The 21,428-nt window shown below is 57.9% G+C and overlaps 2 protein-coding genes and 1 long non-coding RNA gene across 8 annotated transcripts in view; 1 reads left to right on the forward strand and 2 right to left on the reverse strand.

Annotated features, from left to right (window-relative positions):
- Nucleotides 1-675: 675 nt before the first annotated feature.
- Capn12 (calpain 12) lies at nt 676-11,129 on the forward strand. Its single transcript, XM_055594820.1, has 21 exons — nt 676-1,444; nt 2,002-2,071; nt 2,217-2,335; nt 2,493-2,626; nt 4,178-4,346; nt 4,784-4,858; nt 4,962-5,047; nt 5,116-5,190; nt 5,965-6,128; nt 6,212-6,447; nt 6,757-6,768; nt 7,001-7,209; nt 7,405-7,447; nt 7,528-7,587; nt 8,075-8,132; nt 8,377-8,447; nt 8,542-8,604; nt 8,949-9,027; nt 10,705-10,821; nt 10,893-10,951; nt 11,029-11,129. The coding sequence occupies exons 1-21, from the start codon at nt 1,205-1,207 to the stop codon at nt 11,053-11,055; spliced, it is 2,166 nt and encodes a 721-aa protein (XP_055450795.1). The 5' UTR covers nt 676-1,204; the 3' UTR covers nt 11,056-11,129.
- On the reverse strand, nt 1,209-6,005 carry LOC129667269 (uncharacterized). Of its 3 annotated transcripts, none has more exons than XR_008718712.1 (8): nt 5,943-6,005; nt 5,535-5,738; nt 5,366-5,448; nt 4,935-5,200; nt 4,640-4,816; nt 4,161-4,265; nt 1,912-2,027; nt 1,209-1,473 (listed from the first exon to the last, which is right to left on the reverse strand). It is a non-coding gene; the product is annotated as an uncharacterized LOC129667269 (long non-coding RNA). The 3 variants fall into 3 exon arrangements; XR_008718711.1 differs by having other exon boundaries at nt 4,935-5,277; XR_008718710.1 differs by having other exon boundaries at nt 4,935-5,448.
- A 253-nt stretch (nt 11,130-11,382) lies between the features above and the next one.
- Nucleotides 11,383-21,428, reverse strand: part of Actn4 (actinin alpha 4) — a 66,298-nt gene continuing 56,252 nt past the window's right edge. For 2 of the 4 annotated variants that reach the window (XM_055594766.1, XM_055594765.1), the window contains exons 12-21: nt 19,762-19,912; nt 16,521-16,629; nt 16,283-16,423; nt 16,015-16,197; nt 15,797-15,931; nt 14,816-14,995; nt 14,272-14,418; nt 13,597-13,677; nt 12,654-12,812; nt 11,383-12,542 (exon numbers count right to left, since the gene is read on the reverse strand). In XM_055594766.1, coding sequence (XP_055450741.1) covers nt 12,384-12,542; nt 12,654-12,812; nt 13,597-13,677; nt 14,272-14,418; nt 14,816-14,995; nt 15,797-15,931; nt 16,015-16,197; nt 16,283-16,423; nt 16,521-16,629; nt 19,762-19,912 — 1,445 coding nt within the window. In that variant the 3' untranslated portion in view covers nt 11,383-12,383. Of the gene's footprint in view, nt 12,543-12,653; nt 12,813-13,266; nt 13,333-13,596; nt 13,678-14,271; nt 14,419-14,815; nt 14,996-15,796; nt 15,932-16,014; nt 16,198-16,282; nt 16,424-16,520; nt 16,630-19,761; nt 19,913-21,428 lie in introns of all 4 variants that reach the window. The other 2 variants (XM_055594767.1, XM_055594768.1) reach the window with 2 other exon arrangements.

Raw genomic sequence — 21,428 nt, forward strand, 5'->3', positions numbered from 1 at the left:
CACAGCACAGGGCAGAGCCTCTTTGCTGTAATCAGCTCTGCCTGGGTGACCTGTGTCCACCTGGCTGACAGCTAGCAGACAGAGCCAGGAGAAAAGCCGGGTCCCAGTGAGAGTGGCTGAGGATATCCATAGGCTACATGATGACACAGCAAGATGACACAGACAGACAGGACCAGAGGCAGGAGACAAAATCAGATGCAGAAGCTGGGTGTTTCCAGGCAGGCCGACCTCTGTGAGTTCAAGGCCAGCCTGACCTACATAGTGAAACCTTGTCTAAAAAAAAAGCAACAAACCCCACATTCCCTCTTTAAAAATCCCAAACAAGCATAAACAAAGACACAGATGCAGAGAGCGTTGACACAAAACAAACAAAAAAATCCAAAAACACCTTTTCTTCCATACAAGGCTCTGGGTTCCTTCCCCAGCATAGCAGGTTACATAAGACTCTGTCTAAAAACAGCCTGTCAGGCAGTGGTGGTGCTCACCTTTAATCCCAGCACTGGGGAGGCAAAGGCAGGTGGATCTCTATGAGTTCAAGGCCAGCCTGATCTACAGAGTGAGTCCAGGACAGCCAGGGCTACACAGAGAAACCCTGTCTCAAAAAAACTAAACAAAACACCAAAAATCCTAACAAAATAAGAAATTCAACACCTGGGAATCTATCTCCTGGTGTCCTGAGGCAGAACTGGGCATCTGAGGCCAGCCTGGGAAACTCAGTGAGACCATGCCCCAAAATAAGAAGCGAACAGTGGGCTAAAGACTCAGCAATGCAGAGAGATTCAACCCTCAGCACCATCCCCCCAAAAACACAGCGACAGTGAGGCTGGGGTGGGGCTGCGGTGTGCCAACAGGTGCCAACAGGGAACAAGCAGGCAGAAGCACACGCCCACACTGACCTCCTTCCTGGCACCGCCATAGCCACAGCCGGTCCTTCTAGGCCTGCCTACCTCCCTGTGGAGCTGCTGCTGGGTCATTAAGCTGCTAAACTGGCCACAACTGAAGGCCCCACGCCCCAGGGAGGAAAACCACTGAAGAAGGCGTCCCTGCTCCCAGCACCCCAAACCATCAATTAACATTAACAAGAGAGCATGCTCCTGGCTGCCTAAAGACCCCCAGCGGGGCACAAATGGAGCAGAGGCCCCTCCTCCCCCGTGACTCAGGAGGTTAAAGGGCTTGGGTCTCTCTGGGAGTCCAGAGTGTGCGGATGGAGGGCGGCAGTGGCAGGAAGGTTACCATCCAGCTGGTGGACGGCGAGGCCGGGGCTGGAGCTGGGGGCCCACAGCTCTTTAAAGGCCAGAGCTACGAAGCCATCCGAGCGGCTTGCCTGGATTCCGGGATCCTGTTTCGTGACCCTTGTTTTCCTGCTGGTCCTGCTGCCCTCGGCTATGACAAGCTGGGACCCGATTCAGAGAAGGCCAAAGGGGTGGAATGGAAGCGACCTCATGTAAAGCAGGGCTGGGCTGGAACCTGGGTCTGAGGGAGGAGAGGTGCGGCCTAAATTCCCGATCCTCGAGTGTGAGGGAGGAGACGCCAAGGCCTGGACTCCTGGATCTGAGGGAGGAGGGCCAAGGCCTGGGACTGAGAGAGGAAGGCTAAGGCCTTGGTCTGAGGGAGGAAGGCCAGGGCCTGGACTCCTGGGTCTGAGGGAGGAAGGCCAGGGCCAAGGCCTCAGACTGAGAGAGGAAGGCCAAGGCCTGGACTCGTGGGTCTGAGAGACAAGGGCCAGAGTCTGAGGGATCAGGGTCAGAATATGGACCTTTGGGTGTGCGAGCGGCAGGCTCAAGTCTGAAACCCTAGCTCTGAGGAAATGGGAATGGGGGGATCGGAGCAGGCTCACCTGTGGGGTTCAGGGGATCCAGGAGGGTGAAGCTCCCACCCATAAGCCTTCCCAGGGTTGGAGGCCCTCATTACCCGGGACGCTGGGCTCAGGGACCTGGGCCTCTGACTCCCCACTGCTCCAAGCGTTTCCTTCTTAGCTTCACTGGAACCCTGGTTTTCCAGGAGTTTTGTGCTGAGCCGCAGTTCATCTGTGAAGACATGAGCAGAACAGACGTGTGCCAGGGAAGCTTGGGTGAGCCCCCCCCCCATCCGGGGCCATCTTGAACCCCCAGACCTGGATGACTCGGATGACCCCATCTCCTGGCCCATCACTCCTGTCTTCTTCAGTTTGCCGGTCCCTGGTCCCCCTCGCCTAACCCGAGTCTCTGTCTTCGCAGGAAACTGCTGGCTTCTCGCCGCCGCCGCCTCCCTTACACTGTACCCCAGACTCTTGTACCGAGTGGTCCCCCCTGGACAAGGTTTCCAAGATGGCTACGCGGGCGTCTTCCATTTCCAGGTAGAGCCCAGTTCCTCTCTCCGAGCCGCAGTTTCCCCCGGAGCGGGGCAGGGGAGGGACGCCACAGCTTGCGAAGCGGTGAGCAGAATGGGGGGTTGGACACAGGACTCGGGCAGGGGCCGGAAGCTGAGCCCACTCCTGCCCTGTCTGTCGCTAGCTCTGGCAGTTTGGCCGCTGGGTGGATGTGGTGGTGGATGACAAACTCCCTGTGCGTGACGGGAAGCTGATGTTCGTGCGCTCCGAACAAAGGAACGAATTCTGGGCTCCTCTACTGGAAAAGGCCTATGCCAAGTAAGGACGGATCCCCTCCCAGCTGCGGACCCCGGACACGCCCCTTCATTTTTTGTTTTATTTCATATTTTATTGAGAAAGGATCCGATACAGCTCAGCTTGCCCTGGACCTGGCTACGTAGCCCAGGGGGGCCTTGAACTAATGCTCTTGCCTCTACCTCAGGAATGCTGGGGTTACAGGTGTGTGCCACCATACCAGGTTTAATGAGGTGCTGGGGATCGAACCCAGGGTTTCACGCATGCTAGGTAAAGCCTCCACCAACTGAACTACATCCCCAGCCCTTACTTATTTACTTACTGTCTCTTATATAGCCCAGACTGGCCTCGAACTCATAATCTTCCTTTGTTGGAGTCTTGTGTACATGGATTTTAGGCATGCACCACAACTCCTGACTAAATTTAGGGAGTCTGTGTCCTGGAGACGGAACCCATGATCCACACTCCACTAGGGGATTCTAGGCAGGGGCTTTACCATTGAGGCATAATACTCTCAGCCTGTGAATTGTCAAATTCCCCCCCACCCATACAGGGTTTCTCTGTGTAGACCTGGTATCCTGGAACTTGCTCTGTAGACCAGGCTAGCCTCGAACTCATAGACAGATCTGCCTGCCTCCGCCTTCAAGGTGCTGGGATTAAAGATGTGCATCACCACCCAGCAGAATCTTCAAATCTTGAAGGCCTCCCTCTTTTGACATTTTCCACAAACGTTCCCAGAACCCCGCTGATGGCCATATTTCCCCAGGATCCCGAAATCCCGCCCACCTATCAGGCCCTGGATTTGCCCAATCTTATTCCCTGAAGGACCTTTAACCTCATGCGTCTCTCCTGGTCCACTGAGTCATCTCAGGCTTTGGGAGGCCTGACAAGTCCCCACAGGCGTTGCCTTCACGGCCTCCCAGAGCCTGGAGGGTTCGGGAAGGGTTGAGAATCGGGTACAGCTCCTTCCAGGCCACACGGCTTCACCGACCCCAGAGGTCACGGGCCTGGCATGCGTCCCAGCCCCCACCCCATCTGAACAGCTCAGGGACAGAGCCGGGTGCGGTAGCCTGCACCTATAACCCCAGAAACACTGAATACACCACGGCAGGAGGATGGCAAGTGTGAGGACAGATTGGGACGCATAGTGATACCACGTCTACCAAACCAAACCGAACCCCAGTCAGCTGAGCCTGCGGAGAGCAGCTCTTATTTCCGTCACTCTGACAGCAGAGGCAGGTGCATTTCTGTGACTCTGAGGCAAACAAGTCTACAGAGCGACTTCCTGGCCAGCCAAGGCTGCAGAATGAGACCCTGTCTCAGAAACAAGGTGTGGGCGTGGGGAGCCGGGGAGGTCTGGAGAGATGGCTCAGTGCTGAGGGCACTAGCTTGCTCATTTGGAAGACCCGCGTTTGAGTCCCAGTCAGGACGGTGTCTAACTTTAGCACCAGGGACCTGCCGCCTCCGTGGACACCCGTGGAAAGAAATAATCTCACACACACACACAACTGGGGATAGGTCCTGGGGACCCCTCCCCTGACAGAGCCCCCAGACCCACCTCCGCCTGTTCCACAGGCTCCACGGCTCCTACGAGGTGATGCGTGGAGGCCACATGAACGAGGCTTTCGTGGACTTCACGGGAGGTGTAGGTGAGGTCCTCTACCTGAGAAGAAACACCCCCGGCCTCTTTGCCGCCCTTCGCCATGCGCTGGCCAAGGAGTCCCTTGTGGGTGCCACTGCCCTGGTAAGAGCCAAGCGCCCACGTGGACCCCTGCTAGACCGGCACAGTCAGGGATGGGGGGGTGGCGCCCAGTGTTCTCACCCTCCGCTGTTGTCCCCCCGATCCCCCATGGCAGATCCTGGGCCTGTGTGCTCCCCACATGAGCCACACCCCGCCAGCCCCTTGTTTTGTTTTGAGGCGGGGTCTAAGTTACCCGCGCTGGCCTTGAACTTCCTGGCCCGGCTCTCTGTGTAGCTGGGACCCCCAGTCCTGAGACACAGCGTCCCGGCTTCTCCCCTCTCAATTCTGTCACTCACTCTTCAGCGTGGACACCGTCTCTGAGCCCCCTGGCATTTCATGCTGCTTGGATAGCTCCTGGGTTGGAAGCCTGAGGCTGGGGTGGGGAGGAAGGCTAGGCAGAGCTGCTTCCATCTCAGCCTCACAGTCTCGTCCTCTTTCAGAGCGATCAGGGTGAGATCCGCACGGACGAAGGGCTGGTGAAGGGACATGCTTACTCCGTCACGGGCACGCACAAGGTGAGGCCCTCCCAGTGCTGGACGAGGCTAACACCCCTCTTGATGCCACACACCATCCTCTGTGATGCCCACACACCTCCCTCACAGATGCCATTGTCTTTAGATGTCCCTGGGCTTCACCAAGGTGCGGCTGCTGCGGCTGAGGAACCCGTGGGGCCGTGTGGAGTGGTCGGGGCCCTGGAGTGACAGGTGGGATGGGCTTGGGGTGGGTGGGGGTTTGGCCCCCACATCCCTACAGCTCACGTTGCTCTCTTCAGCTGCCCACGCTGGGACATGCTCCCCGCCGAGTGGCGAGACGCCTTGCTTGTCAAAAAGGAGGATGGCGAGTTCTGGTGAGTTCTTCTGTGGGAGGGCGTGCGACAGGGCCAGATGCAGAGAAACGGTCCCTGTCAGCTGTGATTTAGGAGTCTGAATCTATTCTGCAAAGTCAGGGCAGAAGCAGCAGGAACCACTAAGGGCGTGGTTTTCAGAGCGAGGACATCGAGGTTAGGTCAGCCTAAAACTCACCACGTAGACCAGGCTAGCCTCACACTCGTGGCAATCTTTCTGCCTCAGCCTCCCCAGCACTGGACTTGCAGGCATAAGGGAATCTAAAGGAATTCAGAGACAGGGATTTGGGGAACAGAATCATATTTATGATCTGGGGAGGCTTGGTGACGTTCGAGGCTTTACGTACATATAACTTCAAGCTGTTTCCCTAGTTTTGTATTTCTCTATGTGTCTGTGAGCGGGGCATCCCTCGCTGGTGAGGGCGTCAGTGCTGGGAGAGTCTGTTCTCTCCTTCCACAGTGGGATACTGGGATCGAACTCAGGTTGTCAGGCTTGTACATCAGTAGCTTTTATTGGCTTGGCCATCTTCCCAGCCCTCCACGAGGATTTTCTAAAGTTAATTTGAGACATTGAGAGAAGTTTGTGAATCTTCCCAGCCATGGGCTATCTGTGAGGGCTTGGAGACCTTGGCAAGGCCTGGAGGATTTGGGGTTTCTGGAAATCGGAGGTTATTGGGTGGTATTTAGGAACCCGGGGCTTTGTAGTGGGGGCCACCTCTGGGGTCCCTCAGGCTGGGCTCTGGGGTGGCGGGCACCTCTCACGTTTGTGCTGTCCAGGATGGAGCTTCAGGACTTCCTCACGCACTTCAACACAGTCCAGATCTGCTCACTGAGCCCGGAGGTGTTGGGTCCCAGCCCTGCTGGCGGCGGCTGGTACATCCACACGTTCCAGGGCCGCTGGGTGCGAGGCTTCAACTCCGGAGGGAGCCAGCCCAGCGCTGGTGAGGCCCCGGGGACCCCTGCAAGCAAGCTGGGGCGGGCCCGTGGTGGCTGGGAGCTCCCTCTCTTCCTTCCTTTCCCCCAGAAAACTTCTGGACCAACCCCCAGTTCCGGCTGACGCTGCTGGAGCCTGATGAGGAAGAGGATGAAGATGACGAAGAGGGGCCCTGGGGAGGCTGGGGAGCAGCAGGGGCGCGGGGCCCAGCGCGGGGAGGCCGGGTCCCCAAGTGCACCGTCCTCCTGTCGCTCATCCAGCGCAACCGCAGGTGTCTGAGGGCCAAGGGCCTCACTTACCTCACGGTGGGCTTCCACGTGTTCCAGGTGAGGGCAGGAGGGGCAGCGGGTCACGAGGGCACTGTTACGGGCAGCAGGGCACCGAGGGTTCAGACGGGAGCGCCACTGCAGAGAGAACTGGAGAGAGGGGTTCAGGTACAGGGACAGAAGAGGGCTGGGGGTCAGAGGGCAGGAGGGGACCAGAGGGGATGAGGGCACTGGTGGGAAGGAAGGGGTTGGGGAAGGGGTCAGAGGTTAGAGTGGGGAAGTATTACAAGTTCAGAAAGAAGGGGCACGAGGGCGTGGAGGGCCTGCACGTTCCCTCATCCTCGCTGCCCTGGCTTTTCCTTTCCGCAGATTCCTGAGGAGGTGGGTTTCAGATGCGGCCCTAGACCCACCCTGGGGCTCGGCTGAGCTGCTGAGGAAGGCCCGGGACACGGGAGGGCCTGGCCGGGCAGCCCGGGTGTGTGTGTGTGTGTGTGTGTGTGTATGGTGTGTGTGTGGTGTATGGTGTCTGTGTGTGCTGTGTGTGTCTGTGTGTGTGGTGGGGCCAGAGCGTGGGGCGGGGGCGTGTGTGGTGGTCACGGCGCCCCGCCCGCAGCTGCTGGGCCTCTGGGACTCCCCGCGCAGCCGCGCGCTCTTGCCGGGACTGCTGCGCGCCGACCGCTCGGTTTTCTGCGCCCGCCGCGACGTGAGCCGCCGCTGCCGCCTGCCGCCCGGCCACTACCTGGTGGTACCCAGCGCCTCCCGCGTGGGCGACGAGGCCGACTTCACGCTGCGCATCTTCTCGGAGCGCAGCCACACCGCAGTGTGAGCCGGGACCCGCCCCCCAGGCCAGGGCCCCCCCACCCGGCCGCGGGCCTCAGTCCCGTCATAGGCCCCGCCCCGGCGCAAAGCCCCGCCCCTGCACCCGGCCACGCCCACTCGAGATCCCCCCCCCAACCCACCGCCCTGTGACTCCACCCACTCTTCTCTGCTGACCCCCCGCCCGCCCTGAATTTGCAGGGAGATAGATGACGTGATCAGCGCCGACCTGGACGCCCTCCAGGTGCGCGCCGCCGCGGGCGGGGACGGGACGGGGCGGGCGGACAGGGCTTTGGGAAGGAGCTGAACCCCTCCACCCCACAGATCCCCTACAAGCCCCTGCAGCTGGAGCTCGCACAGCTGTTTATGGAGCTGGCTGGAGAGGTGAGGAGGGTCGGGGACTGGGGGGCACCGGGCCAAATGGTGCTCTCTCCCTAGGTGTCTTAACAAACAAAAAGCCAACCCAAACAAACAAACAAACAAACAAACACACACACACCGTGGACCAGAGTGTCCAGGAACAGCCATGTACCCTCCAGCTGCCTTCTGGCTGCCCCGCCCGAGCCCCCGGGCTGGGGAGAGGTGTCTCTGCTCCCATTCCTTTGCTCCCCCTGCCCCTGCCTTCTCTGAGGTTCACATCCCCTGCCAGACGCAAGCGTCTTCCCCAAGTGCTTCCTCCCTCACTTGCCACACCGTGGCCTCCCACAGTGCGGCTCCCACCGCCGCCCTGACCTCCAGGGACGGACCTGCCTCCTCCAGCCAAACCAGAGAAGGCCGCCACTGACATCTCCTCAGCACTGCTGACTGGATGTCTCAGCCTGCCGCCTCACGGCCTCACGGCCTCACGGTGGTTCTGTTCTCTCCTGATTAGGAGGAGGAACTCGATGCTCTTCAGCTGCAGACCTTAATAAGCATTGCTCTGGAGCCTGGTGAGTGCGGGTGGGGGCGGGGGTCCCTGTAACTGGAGCACCACCCCGCTAGGGACTCTGTGTGATGGAGACAGGGGCTCCCTACGTGCTGACGAGGACCATGGCCACTCACAGGCCCCCAGCTGTTGGTTTTGTCAGGCAGGAACTCTGCACATTTCTATAGAACGTTGTCTGCAGGGAGTTACTCTGCAAATTTCTGCCATGTTGGCCTACAAGTCTGGGGCTCTGGACTTCTCTTTTGTAGCTAGGGCCAACACCAGGAACCCTGGAGAAATTGGGCTCAGGACCTGCGAGCAGCTTGTGCGGTGTTTTGGGGTACGTGAGGCAGTGTGGGGGAGGAGGGGCCGGGCTGCTGGGGGGCTCCCCTTGTCTTCTAGGGCACGTTGACTGTAACCAGATATCCCCGCAGCGTGGGCGAAGCCTGACCTTACACCACTTCCAGGAACTGTGGGGCCATCTCCTGCTGTGGCAGGTAGGTGGGTGTTGGCATCTGGGAACAGGTCCTGGCATGGCAAGTAGGTGAGGGTTAGCAGCAGCTGCCTCCTTCTATTCACTGACATCCTGTGTGGCACCAAGGGGGCACTGCCAACTTGGGAGTGAAATGGGCCCCAGCTATTGAGCCCTCCCTAAGCCTTTGTGGGTAGGTGGATTCGAACTTGTTCCCAAGACCCTGGGAGCTTGACTGTTTGTCACAGATAAACAGGCGCAAAGCCAGGGGAGCTCGGGGCCTGAGTTGTGTGACCTCTCCTGGCTACTTCAAGGCCGTGGAACCCTGGAAATGTGACACTGACTCCCGCCTGCCTCTCCACCCTTCAGGCCACATTTGACAAGTTCGACGAAGACACCTCTGGGACCATGAACTCGTGCGAGCTGAGGCTGGCACTGAACGCAGCAGGTGTGGCTGGGGCCCCGGCACCCACCCCCGCCCATGGCCATCCCTCACTGGGGCTGCCCACAAGGTGCAGCACGAGCTTTCCTCTGTGGTGGCTCTGAGCATAAACCCCTCTTGCCTGCTCCTGTCTGTGACATGGCTAAAGGGTAGGGTGGCAAAGAGCCTGTGGAGCCACCGGACAGCCCCTGGTGCAAGAGCACATTCATTTTCCAAAGCCATGTAACACACCCCCCCCAAGACACCCCAAAGCCCCCTGAACCACTGAGGCTAGTGCATTCTAGAAGAGGAAGGAAATCCCACCCAAGGCCCTACGCCTCGGGGTATGTGTGCGAGGGCCTCTTGGTGGGATTACTGAAAGATTCTAGAAGATGAGTTGGGTCCATGTGCCCAGCTGGGCTCACCTGTGACCACTGCGTAGAGGGAGCCAGGGGGTTACGGGCTGAACAGTTGACCAGTGGGAGAATGAGAGACTAAAAGTGTGAGATCCGGAAAGCGGCAAGAGACCGGGAACAAGTAAGAGGCCATCCCAAGGCCTCAAAGTAGAAGGCTGGAGACTGGGGTGCTGAACCCAAAGCAGAGGGGAGGTTGGGAGCTCACCCCCCATCCATCCACCTGCCCACGTACTCATTCCATGCCCCAGAGTGCTTGGCACATGCCAGAGGTTGTTCTGGACAGAAGGAACCTGAGAATGTCTCCTTGGGAGTTCTCGGCAATTTTAACAGGTTCGCCGAGGGCTCTTGGTCCTTTTACCTCATCTGGACAGGTTTCCCTTCAGCCCCGGGGCCAGCATATCCCACTGTTCAAGGGTAGGGGAACGTCAGAGGGACAGTCACCTGCCTGGGCCACCTAGCTCTGGCATGGTGGTGGTGTGTGGGCTGGTACTTGGAGCTTGTCGACCGCGTCCACAAAGGTGCAGTGCCAACGGAGCCGTGTGGAAGCTGGGAGGGGCAAGCCCTCAGGCCTCGGGGGCTCTAGGAACCCCATTGCGATTCTACAGCAGTTGTCTAGACCTTAGGTGTCAGAAGAGGGGCCACTCAGCAGTGTTTTCTGGTGCCGGGCCGGGAGATGGTCCTTCAACCTCTGCAGGAGCAACCGCAAAGTGGGCACCTTGAGAGGCAGAAGCAAGACTGCAGCCCGAGCAGCTCAGTGCTGCAAAATTGCGCAAGGGCTGGGGATGATCCTGCCTAGGGTGGGAGAGCCTGCCTGGAATGCCCAGTGAGGGGCTGGGGGGTGAGGTACAGGAGAGAGCGCTTGCTCAGCATATGTAAGGGCCTGGGTTCCATCCCTACCACTCCAGCATGCTTGGAGGCGCTATACCACATAAGCCACAGGCTAAAATCCCAACAGCTGGAAGGTGGAGGCTGCTGACCACCCTTGGCTACGTGAACCAGCTTCCCCCAAACACAGTACAAGGGCCCCAGCACCGTGTGAAGGCCAGGCGGACACTGTGGCCCACCTGTATCCCGGCACTAGGCAGCAGACAGGTGGCCTCCGGAGGAAGCTGGCCGGCTAAGACAGACTGGCTTGAGCTTTGGATTTTGGCGAGACCCTGCCTCAACAGCAGGGTGGAGGGTGACTGAGGAAGCCGCTTCCACACGCACAGTGCCCAAACATGTGGACACACTACACACACCCTCCCCCAATCAAAACCAAAATAAAACCCTCGCGGCCTCCTCCTAGGCTTCCACCTCAACAATCAGCTGACCCAGTCCCTCACCAGCCGCTACCGGGACAGCTGGCTCCGCGTGGACTTTGAGCACTTCGTGTCCTGTGCAGCCCAGCTCACCTGCATTTTCCGTGAGTGCTACTTGTGGCGGGGTGTACCTCGGGGCTGGCGCTGCCTACTCACTCTGCCCTCCCACGCACAGGCCACTGCAGCCAACACCTGGAAGGTGGCGAGGGGGTCGTCTGCCTGACCCACAAACAGGTGAGCCGGCCCGAGGGGTGGCGCAGGTCGAGCACCGTCCGGAGGACTCTGTCTCAGGCTATCTTCCTTCTCTTTAGTGGTCGGAGGTGGCTACCTTCTCATAGGTCAGGAGCCGAGGGAGGGAGGCCGCCCTGCTCCAGGCCTGGTCACCCTGCCTGGCACCAGCGGTGGAAGCTGAAGGAGGACGAGCAAGCGCCCGCCTGGGCCCAATTCCCACTGCCCAGGTGGCGGCAATGGTGCCTCTCTTCTGGCTGTGTAGCCTCTCCAGTGCTGGGATCACAGCCACCACCACCGGAACTGCCCCCTCCTTCCTCTTGAAGCCTGTGCACACGTCAGCCCCCCCAGAGAGGACCACACACACAGGCACAGGGCTGGCAGGCCCTGCAGCTCTCTGGGCGTGAACAGGACCGAAGGGAGAAGATAACGCTAGATTCCTTCTTAAAAATATTACATGTTTTATTCTCCCATCCCCAGAGGGTGGTTTATCCAGAAACCAAGAAAATAAAAATCAATCAGAATAAACTCGGGGGGGGGGGGGGGAAGGAAGAGAAACCCATCAACTACCAGGCAGGCAGGCCAGCAGCCCACCTCCACTTCAGGAGTCCCCAGAGACCCCTGCCCGCCGAAGCAAGGACAGGCTCGGGGAGGGGCCGGGGAGGGCATCGAATCAGCTATGTCTTCATTACGAGAGTGAGAGGTGGCAGAGATACGCAGCTAGATGGATATATATTTATATAATAAATCCGTAAGTTAATAAAGTAAATAGTAATTCTCTGGAAGGTTTTAATTTTTTTTTATAGTTTTTGTATAGGTTTTTAAATTTTTTTAAAGTTTTTTTTTTTTTTTGTTGTTGTTGTTTCTGTTCCATTCTTTGTTTTTGTTGGTTTTGGTCCTTAGAAAAATCTGAGACCCAGAGCCCAGGTGAAGCGAGGCCACCAGGGCTGGGGCCGAGTGCCCGGCCACTCTTGAGGCAGAGAGGTGATGGCAGGTCCTCTGCTCCTGGTGCCCACACAAGGGGCAAGGGAGGGGGAGGAGCCACTGGAGTCTGGTCCAGGGGAGCTGGGCGCCCTCTGCTGGACTTCGCAGGGCAGGTGGTTCCTGGACAAGGCACATGGGGCTTTGGCCTGGATGTGAGAGGCCCTTGAGGGGCCTCAGGGGCAAAGGAGGGACAGACCTGGGATTGGAAAGGAATCTCTGGAGCACAGACAGGGCTCAGGGGTCCACTGTCCTCTCCATATAGGCTAAACCCACAAGGCATCATATATATTTAGCAGACCAGAAGCACTCATCTCTAGGCCTCCCTCCCCTACAAGCCTGAGAGAGGCCTGCCTAGGCCCCCTGCCTAACCCCCTAGAAGGACCACAAAGAGCTCTTTGCATAGATACAGAGGCGGGGCGGGGCAGGGCTCCTCCGGTCAGGGTGGCTGAGGGCCTCACAGGTCGCTCTCCCCGTAGAGGGCTGTGGAGAAGGACTTGTAGTCGAGGGCACCAGGAGCGGCATCGGGGCCCTGGTAGGGCGCCATGCGGGCGATGCAGTACTCGGCCTGGTCAGGGGGCAGCTCTCTCCGCAGCTCCTCAGCAGTGATGAAATTCTAGGGCACAGGACCGGACGCTGAGCCACCCTGCCATGGGCCCCTGACCTCGTCCCCAGTGCCAGCTGAGGTTTGACCACTGGCCCCAGTGCTTCTGTAGGTCCTGCTCACCTTGTCCCCTGCCAGGACCTTGAAGGATGCGATGACCTGATCAGCTGTGTCTGTGTCTGTGGTCTCCCTGGACATGAAGTCAATGAAGGCTTGGAAGGTGACGAGACCACTGTGGTTGGGGTCGACCACGCTCATGATGCGGTTGAACTCAACATCGCCCTGTAGGGAGGGGCAGGGTGGGACACAGCACTTAGTGCGGCGTTGGGAGAACTCAAGGCAGGAAGGCTGTGTCAGCAGCCTGTCAGGCACAGCCTGGCCAGACAGAGCCAGGCCTTGGGAGTTCGCCCCTCAGCCTCCTCCCCTTGAATCTGGGGAAGCAGGGAGTTGGGTCCTCTGTGCCAGCTCTGGAAGGGTGGGGAAGAGAGCAAGAAACAGAGAGGGGGAAAGAGTTGGAAGACTGTTCCCTGGATACTTGTAGGAAGGAGGGGATTGGGTGTTGACTGGAAGGACCCCAGCCCCTCGAGTGCAGCAGAGCAGAGGAGGCGGCGGCAAGCAAGGCCGCGCTGCACTCGAGGGTGGAGGAGTGTCCCCAGGAAGATATGGAAGCTCAGGAGGCAGGGAGGGGGCTGGGGGAAGAGGAGGAGCAGAGGCAGGGGAGGCAGAGGCTGCATACCAGGCTGTATCCTGTGGAGATAAGCAGAGCCCTGAAGTCATCTGAGTCCATGCTGCCTGTCTGCTTCTGCTCCCAGGACGCAGGCATAGCAGAGGCCGGGCCCAGAGTAGGCCCAATGTGCACAGCGGACAGACAGGACAGTGAAGGAAGCAGGGAGACAGGAGGCCCGGAAAGACCAGGTAAGGGGGAAAGTGTCCAGAGACATGAGGACGGAGGCAAGAGAGCCGGGGGGACGGCACAAGATGGCGGGGTGGGGGTGGGATGGTGAGAGGGAGGAGAGAAAGAGAAGAGCAGTTAATGCCACAGTCTGCCGGGCCCCGAGGTGCGTACCTGCCGATCATTCTCCACGTCGTAGCCCAGGCTGATGAGGCAGGCCTTGAATTCCTCAGGCCCCAGGGCCCCGCCATGGTCCTGCGTGGGCCCATCGAAGGCAGGCGTACAGGGGTGGTGCACAGATGGGACCACAGAAGTGGGAGAGGGGCCAGGCCACATGCAGTGGGCAGGGGAGGAGGACACATGGGGAAACACAGTTAGAGGTGATGCAGACAAGGTGGTGGCCAGGGGTCGGTGGGGCAGTTAGGTCTCCATGGCCTCACTGGGGCTAGAGTGGGGCAAGCACGGAGGACCAAGGCCAGGGATCGAAGATACAGGGGCCCTTTCCCTGCCTCAGTGTTTACAGGAGAGCAAAAGAGGCTGCACACTGGTACCCACAGAAGCTGAGCAGCTGCGGTACTGGGTCAAAGGTCATTTGGAGACAGTCCCACTCAGCACCCAGAATCTCTTTAAGGGAGCTACCAGTCTAGATCCAAATTTTAAAAAACTACATATGGGGGGCTCAGAGTCCTGGAACCTCCCCACCTGGCCTTGTGTGTACTTCGGGGCCCTGACCATCCTGTGGACAGAGGCTGATGGAATGGATGGCTGCAGAGATGGAGCGGGTAGGATAGGACATAACACTGGGGAGAGGAAAGGCCACACTATTCCAGTATGGCGGGAGGGGCTTACCTTATCAAAGTGGTTGAAAGATGCCCGGAACTCCTGCATCTGCTCCTGGCTGATGCCCTTGGCGTCTCGGGTGAGGATCTGGTTCTCCACCTCGTTGATGGTGCGGGCAATGGTGGTGAGCAGTTGCTCCCAGCCCACACGGATATGCTGAGGAAGAATGCTGGTCAAGCTCAGCAACTGACCCTCTGAGGGCGGGAACCCCACGGTGGTCTGTGGCACCGTGGGCCGGCACAGTGCGATGTGCCATCGACCCTCCGGCTCTAGCGCAGCAACCCTCTTTACTCTGGTGGGCTGCCCCACCAGGTGGCCAGGGCTTGCTGCTCCAGTGAGGCTCAAAGTGCCGAGGCAGGGGGTGGGGGCGGGGGGCAGGACCCTTTCTGTGGCAGCTCATTCTAGAAGGGAACATTTGTCAAGTGTCTTTCTTAAACTTTGGTGTTCTGAGACAGGCTCTCCCTCCGTATGTAGCCCAGGCTGGCCTAGAATTCCTCCCGGTGCCCCTGCCTCCACCCGACTGGGCCCGGCGCCCCGCCCCCGCCCGCCGCACCTCCATGGTGTAGTTGGTGTGCTTGTTGTCGAAGATGAGGGCCTCCTGGATGAGCTGGTGCTGCTGCTCCAGCAGGTCCAGGTTGGGCTTGTAGTCCACGATGCTGCGCTCGTACTGCTTGAGGTGGCTCAGCTGGTCCTCCAGGGTCCCGTTCATCTCGATGGAGATGCGCCCGATCTCCTGCAGGGACGACAGGGACAGCAGCCCTGGCCACTGTGCCCCCTGGAAGGCCTGCTCCCTCGGCTGCTGCCACAGCAGTTTTGGTGACAGCAGGGAGTCTGCTTTACATAGTCCACCCTGCCTTGCCCTTGACGGCTCTGTGAGGAGGCCCTGCTCGGTGACGGTGACTGTAGACTCGGGGGGGGGGGGGGCAGGCTACGAGACTTGGGCAACTGCTATCACTCTTTGAGTGCACACACACCTTCACCCTGTGACAAAACTGTTTTGGTCCTTAAAAATAAGTAAGAAAATAAGAAAAAAAAGGACTTGGCTGTTGGTAGAACGGCCAGGCCCATGGCTCTCCAATGCTTGGCACACTGAGCCAGGAGGGAGGGGGCAGGTAGAATTGCTACTGGCTGCCTGACAAACTACACTGTGCCTGTCAGGAGTGTCCCTAGGACTGTGTTGCTCAGTTACACTGCAGGCCTCACAGGGGTCTAGCAGAGTACAAGTTTGTTGTGGGAATGCCGACTCCCGAGTCGAGAGCATGGGAGCGGAAGGCAATCCAGCTCCGGGCTCAGATCAGACAGTCAAGGCTCAAACCGGCCCTTGGCCAGTCTTTAGCCAGGCTTCCACCTGCTTGACATTACCATTTTCATCTGCAGAGCCCTGTGAGGTCACTGGGGCTGCTGAGCAGTAAGAGCCGAGGTCAGATCTGCCCAGGCTGTGAAATCTGCAGCCACAGGGACCATTTGGCCTAGAGCCCACCTGACTCTCTCAGCCGACAGGCAGCCTGGGCTTGCTGGGGAGGGGCGGCCTCACCTCCATCTTGGTCTGGATCCAGGGCCCCACCACGTTGGCCTGGCTGGCGAATTGTCGGCGGAGGTGCTCATTGGACTGCTGCTTGCTCTGCTCCTCCAGGAGGGCGTGGTCCCGCTTTGGCACCAGCTGCTGCACCTGTGCGATGTGCATCAGAGGTCAGATGGCGGCCTCCCCACCCGGACAGGCCACCGTCGGCATGGCAGAGCACGCTGGCTCACCTTCTCCCACTTGGAGTTGATGATCTGGGGGGTGACGGTGGTGTAGGGGTTGCTGCCCGACAGCTTGATGTGGTTGCTCTCGGCGATCCTCTGCGCCTCCTTGTGGATGGCCAGGATGGCCTCACGCTCCCTGTCGGCATCCGGCAGGGTGGACTTGAACTGGTCATGGGCTGAGATCAGGCCCTGGAGGGAGACGGGGAGTAAGGAGCGCAGCCTGCCTTTCGGGGGTGGGGGAGGGGCTGCCCCTTATGGCGGGGGGGAGGCGGACCTCGATCTCCTCGATGGTGTGGACAATGAACATGTCCTGCAGGTCCTCCATGGCGCTCTCCATCCAGTTGTTGAAGGGTGCGGCCCGCTTGGCGTACTCCAAGTGCAGCTGGTCGATGGTCTCCAGCTGCTTCTCGGTTTTCTGCAGTGTGCAGACGGGGACAGGAAGGCAGGTCAGCTGGAGAGGAGATGCTCAAGGGCTCCCCACATCCCTAGAGGGCACCAGGCGCCCTCCTCACCTCCAAGGCTTCCCTGCGACTGTGGGTCAGGGAGCCCAGGTTATCCCACTGGTCACAGATCTTCTGGCACCGCGTGTTGACGTTGTGGGAGTCATAGTAGTCCAGCTCACTGTGAAGCAGACAGTGAAGAGAACCAGCAGGTGGGCAGGGGCACGCACAGGTCCTCTGCTCTAGACGGGAGCAGGCGGGTGGGAGGAGCTGGGGCCCCTGTTACTGTGGCTACTGACTACAGCATGGCCCTTCACTGGGCCCAGCAGCCAGGCCACCCTGTGCTGCTGCCCGTGCTGGAGATCAGTGCCGGTGTCGTCTCTGGATCCCACCTTTTAGATAGTCTCACTGGAAAGCCCGGGCTGGCCTGGAACTCAAGAGCTCCTCCTCCATTCCGAGTACTGAGACTAAGGGTGTGCACCTCCACACCCGCCTCAACCCTATTTCATTCCGATCAGTGCGTTTGTGGGGTAAAAGGACAGCTTTCAGGATTTGGTTCCTGCCTCCCTCCCATCTTGAGGTTTCTAGGCTTCAGACTTCTGGGAAGTTAGGGGTGCTGGGGTTACAGGCACACAGCCTTTTGTGAGCTCCAGGGAAGGAGCGCAGGTTGCCACGCTTGTGTGGCAACACCCTCTCCACCTTCTATTTGAGACAAGGTCTGTCACAGAAGCCAGAGCCCACGGATCCTCGTCTCCACTCCCCAGGCTGAGAGCACAAGCATCGGCCACCATGCAGACCCTGACATGTGATCTAGGGATAAGGGAATCAAATCTTCCTCACGCTTGTACAAATACTTCACCAACTTGAGCAATCTGACACGTGTGCCCATGGAGGCCAGAAGGAACCTTGGAAGTGCGGCCACAGGCATTGTGTGCGGCGACACGTAGGCCCTGAGAGCTGAACTCTAGTGTCAGGGTCCACACTCTTAACACTGAACATAGCTCCTGTCCTCTTTTCTTTCTAAAAATTTTCTGCATTTATTTACTTATTTATTGAGTGTGTGTGGAGATGAGAGGACAATTTGTGGAAGTTGCCTCTCCTCCACCAATTTCTGAATCTCAGAATCCAACTCGGGTCTCTCGACTTGGAGGCAAACGCCTTGACCCGCTGGGCCCTTTTCCTGGCTCCTGGCTGCTCTTTTGATTCCAACAACACCTGGCAGAGACAGCATGTGGCTCCTAACTGTAGCCGCAGCACCAAGGATGCTAAAGCAGAGGACCATGGTGAATTTAAGGCCAACTGAGCAACAGAATTCCAGATCTTTATGCACTAGAGACTTCGTCTCAAACAAAATAAAACAAAAAGGCAAATCAATAATGGCACAGTGCTCCCACTTACCCAAAGTTTGACTTTCTTTTCTTTTTTTTGCTTTTTTCAAGACAGGGTTTCTCTGTACAGCCCTGCCTGTGTAGGACTCCCCCAGTAGACCAGCCTGGCCTAGAACTCACAACGGAGAGCTTACTGCCTCTGCCTCCCTGAGTGCTGGGATTACGGGCATGCTACACCATGCCTGGCCAATGTTTGACTTTCTGTAGTCTTGGTTACTGCATTCTGAAAGTACTGGCATGTCTGGGTTGTCTTGAAAGGTTCTATTTATAAATGCTCTGTAGTGAACAATTTCGGAATTTTGGCTTCGTTATAAAACACAGAAATATCCTAAGAATGTGCTTTCGTTTTAATCCCTGGTGTAGGGATGAGGGCCTGCTTCAGACTGTCCACAGCAGCTGACCATGCATTGCCTCGTGCTCTAGAAGGGGCGTGGTTTTGCCAGCTGCAGATTCTGCGATTTGTGTTGCAATCTCTGGGAACTTCTCAGAGGGTTTATAAATGCTAGGGCCCCGAGAAGCATTGTGGGTGGTTACTGGTCATCCATGAGGGTTCATTGTGGGTCATTAGTAGTCAAAGAAGAAGCAAAACGAAGGAAATTAGATTCAGGGATCTCCCTTCTCTCCTATCTAGTTGTACGAGAAACCAGGGGAACAAAGGGCGAGAAAAAGAACCACCCACAAAGTAGCAGAGACCAACTACAAGGCCCAATGCAAAATCCATCTAAAGCTGCGTGTGGCCATGTCTTGGGGAAAAAAGTAAAAATGATCTAGCTCTCCTATTTTATTACTGCTGCTGATCTCTTAACACAAGTTAAGCTTTATGACACACGGGTTCTGTGTTCCTGGCACTTGCTTGACAGGCTTGAGAGATGTTGGGCTGACATTATTCTTGTTGAGGTGTGTGATACCGCCATATACGTGGCGATGGAACGGTGCCCGGGCAGCCCTCTTCCTGCCTCTAAGGCCACGTCTAGCATGCTGTTTCTGGAGCTACCGACCTTGCCTCTGGGGAATAGGCCTAATCTGGCTGGGACCTAGTATCTGAAGAACAAGTTAACTGACTCTCTAAGTCTATGTTTCAAGGGTGCCTCTCCTAATATCACGAATATGAAAGTGCCTTTTGCACTGCTTTCCTTCGTTTGGACAAGCAGGTCTCTAGAGAGTAAAACTGTGGAACGAAACAAAGTTACTGGTCCCAGTACCTTAGTTCTACCTCTGGTACGGAAATGAGTATGCTGTGGCCCACAGTAGTGAGGAAGCAGGAGGAAGCCAGCTCTGCTCCTGTGGCCCCACTGCCACAGGTGGAAAGACCTTGCAGAAATGCTTAAATCCAGGGTGACTAGTGAGTGGGGGTGTCTGGAAAGAACAGATCCAGCCAAGGATCTTATTTTGAACAGACGGCTATTTTGGGAGCTCCTCTAGGGCCTGTGGATTTTCCATGAAGTAATAGGCTAGGCCTCTCACTCTCTAGTTCCTCCTTGCTGCTGGCCACTGCAATGGTAGAATAAGGGCCCCATTCATTGGCTCTTGAGGCACAGTGTACTGTGTGCACAAATTTATGTGACTGGGGCGGGGCAGGGAGGCTGTCTAGAGGCCGTACAGTGAGTGTATTCTGATCAGGAGAAATAGGCAGGCAGAACAACAGCTCACTGTACTGCTGGCACTCCCCACACGAAGGAGGGGCCCGTGGAGCCACACAGGGTAGCAGGCTGGGCAGAGAGGGCCCCTAGAGCCTGAGGACTCAGGACAAGCAGCCAGAGGTGATCCCTGTGCTGGAGAACCTGGGTCCCTTAGGATTCTCTTTGGCGTGGACAGTATGGGTGGAAGACTTCTTTCTGTAAGGCTCTCCTGGGTGTGTGAGGAGGCTGAGAGCTGGGCACAGAACCCCAAGCCTGAAGGTGCCAGTGCCACGGGCGCATGCGTACTTGAGCTCCTGGGCAATCGCAGCAATCTGCTCCACGCGGTCCTGGTGTGCGGCCAGGTCGCTCTCGAAGGCCTCGTGCTTGCGGATCAGAGCTTTGATGTCTGACAGGGTGGCTGTCTCATAGTCCCGGTGCTTCAGCATGGCCTCCTTCCCTGCAGGTGGCAGAGACACCCCTCAATAACTGCGACAAGCTGTCTGAGGGGAGAGGTTCGGCAGAAACGGTCCACATCTGTTAGCCCAGAGGACGCAGCCTAGAAACGCTTGCAACCTTCCCCAGTGCCCCTTGGGGGATCTCTTAAGCCCATTTCCAGTCTCTGCAGTTCTGTGCAGGTTTAGAGGCTACTCAGCGTTTATGGGCCCGTGACAGATTTTGTAGTGTAACTCCTGTGCTCTATACAGTATCTGTGGGAGACTCGGAGGACAGGACGGCTGACACCAGGCGGAAGGTTACAGACACCCGTCTGTACAGGACAGTGACTGAGAGCCCTTGGGCTTGCAGCCAGGCCCAGGGGGATCAGGAAAGGGACAGACGTGGAGTCTGGGCCCAGGAGCTGTGCCTGTGCCAGCTCTTTAGAGCCAGCTCTCCTGGGTGGTGGTCCTGTCCCAGTCTTGTCGCCACCGGCTTTCTCGGCACAGTGGGTGGGGCTGTCCAAACCCTTTGAAGGGTGAAACACTGTTATTAGTCCTGGAGCCGGGCTAATTACACGCCCAGAGCAAAAGCCCAAGCAGCCTGCCAGTAAGTTAAGGGACTGCAGGGGACGGAGGGAGATGCCAGCCAGGATGGCAGTCAGGCCTCCACTTCTTCCTCAAGGAGCCGTGTTTCCAGTGGCCTCTAGGCCCACTGTCAGGACAGGCACCCAGAGCCCCTGGTAAACAACTGGCCAAGCTTTCATCTGTAAAGCAGTGCCAGCAGCGGTACCTATATGGCCTTGGGCCATCCTGAATTTTATCTTGGTGATGGCTAAGAATGGAAAGACTTGGTGCCACCCCCATCTCCCCAGCCTCATCTGCCTAGCAACTGCCAGCCATCCCCAGGCCAGAGCTGGCACCAGCAGGCTAGAGGTGGTGACTCCACAGGCCTGACACCCCTGCCCCAGACTGGAGGGCTTAACCACAAGGCAGGCTTGCAATTCCCTTTTCTAAACTGCTTTCTCCCAAGGGTGGGAACCAGAAATAGCAGCTGAGGAAAACTCAGGCCTCGGCTGCTCAGCAGGGAGATGGCAAGTGTGTCCTACATGGCAGCCACGAGATGTGTGTGGGGCTCGGTGGCTGTCGGTCAAGTCCCCATGGAAAGCATCCTCATGGGCCCCACCACTTCTGGGCCCCTCACCCCAGGGCAGCCTATCCACAATGTTTAATAATAACTCAGAATCCAGGCTGAGGCTCAGGACGAGAATGGGCAGGTCTGCCCAGGGACTCAGAGCTGGTGGGAGGGCCAGATGTGTGAAGGTGTCACCAGTATTGGGCCTGGCTGTAGCTGAGGCTCATCCTAAGTCCCTCCAGTGCAAGCTCGTCTCCAGGCATCCCCAGAGAAGTAGCTTTGAGGGGTTACCACACCCACAGCCTCATGGAACAGCTGCCAAACCTCTGGCAGCCCTAGGCAGGGTACTCCAGCTCATCTGGTGAGGACCACAGGAAAATCTTAAAAAAGGAAACTCAGAGAGTGAC

Source organism: Psammomys obesus, unplaced genomic scaffold, assembly GCF_907164565.1.
Source record: "Psammomys obesus unplaced genomic scaffold, mPsaObe1.curated_primary_1811, whole genome shotgun sequence".
Lineage (NCBI taxonomy): Eukaryota > Metazoa > Chordata > Mammalia > Rodentia > Muridae > Psammomys > Psammomys obesus.

Excerpts from the sequence above, each read along its gene's own strand:
- Capn12 (XM_055594820.1), top strand. The coding sequence starts at position 1,205 with ATGGAGGGCGGCAGTGGCAGGAAGGTTACCATCCAGCTGGTGGACGGC. Across the intron at positions 2,072-2,216 it reads CGTGTGCCAGGGAAGCTTGG|GAAACTGCTGGCTTCTCGCC; the intron begins GTGAGCCCCCCC and ends CTGTCTTCGCAG. Across the intron at positions 7,588-8,074 it reads TTATGGAGCTGGCTGGAGAG|GAGGAGGAACTCGATGCTCT; the intron begins GTGAGGAGGGTC and ends TCTCCTGATTAG.